General features: G+C 35.7%; 1 protein-coding gene across 2 annotated transcripts; it reads left to right on the top strand.

Annotated features, from left to right (window-relative positions):
• Positions 1-3,188: 3,188 nt before the first annotated feature.
• LOC132551606 (translin-associated protein X-like) lies at positions 3,189-6,946 on the top strand. 2 transcript variants are annotated; one of them, XM_060215788.1, is made up of 4 exons: positions 3,189-3,213; positions 3,909-4,095; positions 4,765-4,898; positions 6,325-6,946. In XM_060215788.1, exons 1-4 carry the CDS (start codon positions 3,189-3,191, stop codon positions 6,882-6,884), a joined length of 906 nt encoding a protein of 301 aa, XP_060071771.1. In that variant the 3' UTR covers positions 6,885-6,946. The 2 variants fall into 2 exon arrangements, with proteins under 2 accessions (XP_060071771.1, XP_060071762.1); XM_060215779.1 differs by lacking the exon at positions 3,189-3,213 and having other exon boundaries at positions 3,227-4,095.
• Positions 6,947-7,598: the final 652 nt, after the last annotated feature.

The raw sequence follows: 7,598 nt of genomic DNA, 5'->3' as shown, positions 1-7,598 counted from the left end.
TTTAAGAGGTTTGCGAATTTTGCTCCCCGGAGCTCCCCGCAAAAGGCCCAGACATGACAGTATCTCTGTTCTGTGGACATGTAGTAAGTCGTATAAAGGGCCAGTTATTGCCTTCCTGCTTGCGAACAGAATGCACGGAAAGCAAACAATTCACATACAAATTTCGGCCCACTGGCAAAAATTATCCTATACATTCTGTAAATCCATTCATACATGATCACCGTGTAGCCTGCCCGACATGGTGTAACAGGGTCTTTAGATAATGAACATACGGCACTTTCATTGTTTATAATTACAAATGTTTAGTTTAAGGATGGTCTGTTCTTTCACACCACATCATGATATTAACAAGATAAGAAAAGTTACTCACAACTGCCTGATGTTTCGGTATTACCCAATGATGATGTGTTTCGGTTTCTCCGCGCACCTTAGAATATTTTGTTAAATCTAGGTTAGAAGAAAATATTTGCTTAACGTTTAATGACTAAGAGACAAATAGCAAGAGGCATCATCGTCAAGTCTCCTTAAATGGCTCATGTATATACTGACCGTAAAATGACCTCTATTCGGACTGGCCCGTCCAACTTACTGATAAATGTTTGTACTCAAAACTCTGTGTATTCACATACATGTACTAATATGCATAAATAAACAAGGCTCCAACAAGCAACACGGAATTTGTTTGTTTATGTAAAATAGAGGGCAGTTTTACTGGACATGTATGTACTTTTATTACATTACAATTTTCCCAGATCGGGATTTCGTTCATGACAAACCCTTTTTTTATATACGAATCGGGAGTTGTTACAACTTCAATGTGTAATCTGAAGAAAATATTAAGTCATTGGTACTTTGGCGTTTCGATGAGATTATGTTTCCTTTCTTATGTTTCAAGGGGTACCGAAAAAATCCAACTTTTCATTGACGCCGACAAGTTAATGAACGTTCAATAATCACCAATGGTTCTTCTAAAAAGAACATTGGTTTGTGATATCCATCAGATAAAAATAGCCTGTTCATATACTTCGTTTACCAGGTACTACACCTGTAGATTGATGTAACATACAAATATATTGTTGTCAAACGAATTGAATGTAACATCGTTGAACTTACCAGAAATTCCCCGGAAGAAATGATTGTTGTATGTCAATGCTAATCTAAAGAGTTAATATCAATTGCTCAGTCTTGGCTTCACGCATTTAAAAACGGCCATTACGTCTTCATAGCTATGCTTCAAAGGGGCGATGTCCTGGTTGATCGATAGCTCAATCGTATATACTGTATATAACGCACCGTTCAAAGCTAGACTATGACAGAATTACAAAAGAAACGAAATGCCCAGGGCTTAAGAGATTTATATGTGGAATAGGGTGTATGCATAACAAAAGAACCAAATCTTACAAGTTTCTAAAGAAGAAGAAAGAAGTGATACAGATCTTACAGTCACTCCTATTTTTATACTGTCAAACCTACCTATAAAGGCCACTTAATGGAGCGGAGAAACGTGGCCAATCACTATGAACTGCATGACATAGGGAACCAAACAAGCGGTCTGTATAGACAGGTGGTCTTTTTATAGAACTATAAATTGCAGGACATAGGAAACCGTTTCAATATCTATTTTCTATGTATATCGTGACATAATGCAGATTTTAATGTTAATGAAATCTCCTTTCTAAAACTTCATTTTAATAAGTGAAATTCAAGATTTTTCACAGTTACAATATTTGGTATATGTAAGATAAAATGCGATCCAGTGTAAGTATCCAATTACTTCCATCTAGTAATTCAAAACAGAGTCGCTGAAATCTTTTTTAAATGTGTGTAGTTTATGTTATCCAAGTGGATTGTATGATATACATCAATACTTTGCTTAATGTTCATTCCATACATGATGAGGCTCAACAATTCAAAATTCAGACCGGTCATGATGCTGATGAAATTACCAATCGTGCACCGGCGATTGAGACAAACCTCATACGGTTTTATGGTAATATGGAGATTGCAATTTTATATTTTGTATTTCTTCATCTCAAATGGTTTATTGAAACATCCTCGAAAAAACTGTTTCATATGCCAAGGGATTAACTGCTCTCGAGTCAGGTTACCCTGCGAATCATGCACGACTATAAATCTGCTCATTCCAGCAGCAAGACTGGGCTCTTGTTAAAACAACATCCTACCTGTATTATTCAAGAGTAAAATCTAAAGAGAGGCCTAAAAAGGAAAACAGAAAAATCCGCCTTTTGTCCAGTGGTGAATTTGCTAATGTAACTTAATTTAGCATATGACACTATTGTAATATACCGTGGGTGAGAGAGAGAGAGAGAGAGAGAGAGAGAGAGAGAGAGGATGAGGAAGGGGAGGGTGAGTTAAATGATAAAAATATGGTTTTGTTTTCAGCTTATATAACATTTTATGAAAGTCATTTGGAATCTTTTATCTTTGTTCACCAAGATATACAAAACTGCCGAAATTAATCTTTTTCCCATTTGTCGAACATAATTATATCAGCATCACAGTCATATTAATAAAAGGCTAGCTCATATATCTGTAATTTGAGGGATTGCGTATGTCACGTTGATATACGATATCGGAGATATCGTATTCCGTTGAAATGGATATATTACAGTTAAATAAATAATAAGGATAATAATATAGTATCTTGATGCATTTTTCAGCCGTTGGTGACCGAGTTTGGCACATTACCAATTGATTCCTAACATCGATAGTGTTTCAAATAACACAGTGTATAAACTACATGTTTATACTGTTTGTATTGAAATTTACTGTTTAATACTTTATGTTGTGGTACTGATTCGCATTTGTATATGTGTATTCCAGGGACGTATACTGGTATTCGAACAAAATTTGTATTTTATATTACGATGGAAGAATTTTTTTCCGTTTTGCGATTGTTTAGAATGAAAATTCAACAATTGTTAACTTCTTTAATAACTTATCTTGAATAAATGTACGAATCTGTTATTACGTGAAATGTTCTTTTCAATATTTCAAGAGCGCTGATAGCAACTTTTCCCCTTTATCTCGTATGTGGCCTCGCTGAAAAAGACGGATTTCAAATAAATTTCGTTTCCTTTTTATTACTACTTAGTCTTACTTATTTCGACGCTTCAATTGGTACTTGCCTGTTATCCAAACACCCAAATGAGCCGGACATGCTTGCAATGGCTGACCAAGGAAAACAAGGCGGTGATTGTATTTTTGTTAAACTAAAGCATCTCTGTTACCACTATTGATATGTTTTGAGTCTTAACTTTTAGACATTTCACTCAGGAATTCGAATGAAAATCGCCATGTTGTAGTAAATCTGCTGACGTTCCACCATTCTTGCTGAAAATTGTCGAAGATAGTGGAATCCAACTCGTGGAATCTCATAGTGCAAGCTTAATATATGATTGTAGAGAAAGTAACTCCTCAGTGAAAATGACTTGCAAATTGTCAACTGATTTCGTTTCAAACGATCGGACTGATCAGCATATCCCCCTAGCACAAAAATAAACACTTGAAAAAATTCATTCAGAATGTTGTTATCATAGGGCACCCTATGCCCCATTATTGCTATAATTCATGAAAATAAAATGAATCAGTCTGAATATTGTCACAATTAAAACATGTTCATGTTAAGAATCGGACTTTGTCAATATTGATTAACAACTAACAATACTTACAGAAAGTCCTTTAATACCCAAATCTTAGGACAATGTGACTAGGGAATGTCATATGGAAATACCTGCACAACATAAACTCTTTCTATATGATCTCTCTAGGCAATCACTGAAGATTAAGGTTATTCTTTTTGTTGCATGCTTTTTTTTTAGATTTGAATTTAAGTTAAAGATGGCACTAGTATAATATTATGTTCTTGAATTTTATGTTGTTTCCAGTGAAGCGTTCGAGGAAGGGAGAGCCAAAGGTGCCAGTAAATGAGAATTCCCCTGTCATCCAGGCATTTAGAGTGTACCAATCAGAATTGGACACAAGGCATGACAAACATGAGCGCCTAGTCAAAGTGAGCAGGGACATAACCATTGACAGCAAGAGAACGATTTTCTTACTTCAGAGGGTGGCAGGGTAATCTCTTTATTTACATCCGAGATAAATTTAGAATAGTTGTAGCTTGTCACAGTTAGGTTTCCTAAGATGAGAATGTTTTAAAAAGTAGCTTGAAATATGTGAATAAAGTTGATAACAACAGAATGCAGCAGGCATTAGGAGTGTGTTTGTATATGAATGTATTGATATAAAAAAAAAAATCTGCAGAATGTCTATAATTCCTTTGTTACTTACTCTCTGTGAATGTTGTAACAAATATAGTTTTTTTCTTTACTGCAAATCTTATACACATATCTCGAACCTGTGTTCTCTCTATTTCCCAGTGCTCACCTTCCTCACCATACATTCTATAGATGTATATCTATACTTTATAGTGATCATGACTATTTCCCTGCTATGAAGCTCTGTTAGCTTACTTCTTTTATAAACATCAGTACAAATAATAAATCCAAAGCAGATACAAGTAGCAATAAATCAACTCACTTTTCCAGAAATTCCACAATTTTTAATTTGTATTTGAAATACAAATGTAGTTAAAAATGATTTCTTTCATAACTAACGACATGATTTCAAAATTCCGATATATCTTTGTACCAGCCCATTGATCTTGTAAACAAAGTCATGTATGAATAATGATTGGCAGTTTGTGCAAAAACATGTTTGTTTATTATTTATTTTATCTCACAGGTCAGATTCTGAATCTGCATTGTTAGAGGAGGCTTCAGATAAAATAAAACAGATCCAGAAAGCCAAGTTTGTCTTGATAGCAGAAGAATTACAAGATGAAGACCCATACAGATTCATTAGGGCATACTCACCAGGTATGATAAAGGACTATTTGTGGTCTTTAAAGTATTCATGATACTTCTACCTGGTATGTAAATGGGAGTTCAGAGTTGATAAGTATTCCAAGGAAGGTTTCCAATTATGGCCACTAAGTTCCACATCTGACTGAATTTTGGCAGTCATTAGTCAAGATTAAAGGTCAAAGGTCATCCATTCCTGACTATTTCTTTGATAAAGACCAATATATCGCATGAATCTCTTGACATTTTTACTTCATTTTCACACCAGAACTGTACGAGATATCTCATGAACCCTATAACAGAATAACTCTTCCATAGATTTAGATCACAAGAAGAAAAATCAGCTTACTTTGTTCTTATTGTTTGCAGAAAAGGTTGGGGGATGAAAATTTTGTGAGAAACATCCAAATGCTGTTTACATATCACTGATGTTTGCTAATTTCAGGTCATCTTATCTGTAGGTTCAAGATGACTTACTGTCATCATGCTTTGCCCGTCATCATCCACAATGCATACATTTTTACATTAAAATATATCTTCTCCTATATGCCCAAAAAAATTTCCACCAAATTTGGCTTTAAACAACAATAGGGGAGGACAAAGTCAATTTGTATAAGTGAAGGTAATGCAACCTCTAGGATGCCTTTTTGGAATGAGGATTTAAAATTCTTCTCATCTGAGATGACTTTACAGTTTTCAACCAAATTGGCTTTAAACATCATTGGGGAGAGCAATCAAAATTGATATAAGGTAAGGTATTGTGGTCCCTAGGGCCCAGGGAGTGAAGCCCATGAGGACATTAGACTTGGAAATTCATCTTTCATATGCCAAGGCAGGTTTCAACCAAATTTGGCCTGAAACATCTTTGGGGGCTGGAAGGTGAGGGGCCCATTACGAAAATGTAGGAGATTAGGCTTTAAGATTCTCTTCCTTCCATACATCTGTAACCCCCCACCCCCTCATCAGCTCCCCCCCCCCCCCCCCAAAAAAAAAAACAAAAACAAAAAACAAACAAACCCACAGTCTTCTTCACAAGACTTGTAATATTGAAGTAATCTTAGTGTTAAATATCCACTCCTGTCACATGCACATGTACCTCCCTCAGTTTATTAATCTAAAAAAAAGTCTGCTATTCATTGTGTGTAACATTTTACATGTACATAATTTTTAGGCTCTCTGACACAAATTGTCGGTTACACCCTAGTGGAGAATAATCATTTCTGCTGGGTTGAATTGTTTACATTGGTTTTCCTTTATGTAACCTGTGTAGAGCACATATGCTTTTTTGGTCAGATGACTATTAAAGCCCATGAGCCTCTTGTTTATTTAAAGTGTGCTTTTAACCTTGACCCATCTCAACTGATCACTGCTAGCTGGTAGCTAAAACCTGTTTTTTTCATTTGCATGACAAAATTTAATGCAATATTTATATGTTTGACAGGTCTACAGGAATATATTGAAGCAGTCTCATTCTTTAAATACATCAAGTGCAAGGAATTAGTAACACTACAAGAAATCCAGCAGGATCTGATCTTTCCCAAGCATAATGACAGTGGACAAACATGTGACCAAGAGAGCCAAATGCAACCAGAAATGGTCGATTCACAGGAATGTAACATTTCCCCTACCCAGTCAGAGCAAAAGGGCACAATTGAAGTCCATGTTCCACCTATTGAATACATGCTTGGGGTGGCAGACCTTACCGGAGAACTAATGCGATTGGCTATCAACAGTGTTGGGGCTGGGAACCTTGACATCCCATTTGAGGTTTGTGAATTCTTGAGAAAAATGCAGTCAGGATTTCAGTCATTCAGCTATGTATCTAGGGAAGTGAAAAAGAAACTTCACACTCTGAATCAAAGTCTGCAGAAGGTAGAGACGGCATGTTACACCCTACAGGTGCGCGGGTCGGAGATCCCAAAACATATGTTAGTGGATGTTCTCAGTTCCCCCATGAGTGATATACACATGTACACTGACGATCAGGCCATGGATGAATAGCCTTGGTGAAGATTTTTCAATAACATGTGATGTGTTGTATATTAAAATCTTGAAGTATTGAATTTGATTTATCATTTGTATATTTCTCAGATTTCATATGTAGGTTCCCCTTGATCTTGAGTTGTGTTTTTTTGAGTTTTGGACTGATCAGAAAAACAAAATGGCTGACAGATGTCCATCTTTGATTTTGACCAAGGGAGTTTAACACTTTTTCTTGAGAAGTACATGGTGGATCGTTCTCAAATTTCAAACATGGCTTGCGGGTGGTCCCTAGTTGTGCCCATTAAATTATTGGACTGACCAGAAATATATAATGGCTGAGCCGAGGCCTTTCTGAAGTTTGATAAGGAGGCCTGTCTGAAATTTGATGATTAAAGTTTGTTATTACTAATTCTTGAGAAATGGATAGAGATTCTTAAAATTCATATGTAGGCTCCCCTTGGACTCTAGTTGTGCCATTTTGAATTTGGTACTAATCAAAAAAATAAAATGGTTGACATGTGACTATCTTGGATGAAGCAGTAAAAAATTACTATTGCTGGTTTTGAAGAATTTTCAAATTTCATATTTGATTAAGAGCAACACAGAAAAGTGGAGAAAGGAAGGGAAAAGGTATAACTTTTTAAGAAAAAATAAAGATAAAATGATTGTTGGTGCCAAGGTCCGTCTGGTATTTCATGTAAATACGCTAAGGGACAAGAGGCAATCGCAACA

Source organism: Ylistrum balloti, unplaced genomic scaffold (genome assembly GCF_031769215.1).
Source record: "Ylistrum balloti isolate Yb309-2 unplaced genomic scaffold, AGI_CSIRO_Ybal_v1 Utg369626, whole genome shotgun sequence".
Lineage (NCBI taxonomy): Eukaryota > Metazoa > Mollusca > Bivalvia > Pectinida > Pectinidae > Ylistrum > Ylistrum balloti.
The sequence above is the reverse complement of the archived record's forward strand: the minus strand, read 5'-3'. Positions and strand labels throughout refer to the sequence as shown.

Coding starts and splice junctions, on each gene's coding strand:
- LOC132551606 (XM_060215779.1), top strand. CDS start 3,881: ATGTTCTTGAATTTTATGTTGTTTCCAGTGAAGCGTTCGAGGAAGGGA. Junction 4,096..4,764: donor TTACTTCAGAGGGTGGCAGG/GTAATCTCTTTA, acceptor TTTATCTCACAG/GTCAGATTCTGAATCTGCAT. Junction 4,899..6,324: donor CATTAGGGCATACTCACCAG/GTATGATAAAGG, acceptor TATGTTTGACAG/GTCTACAGGAATATATTGAA.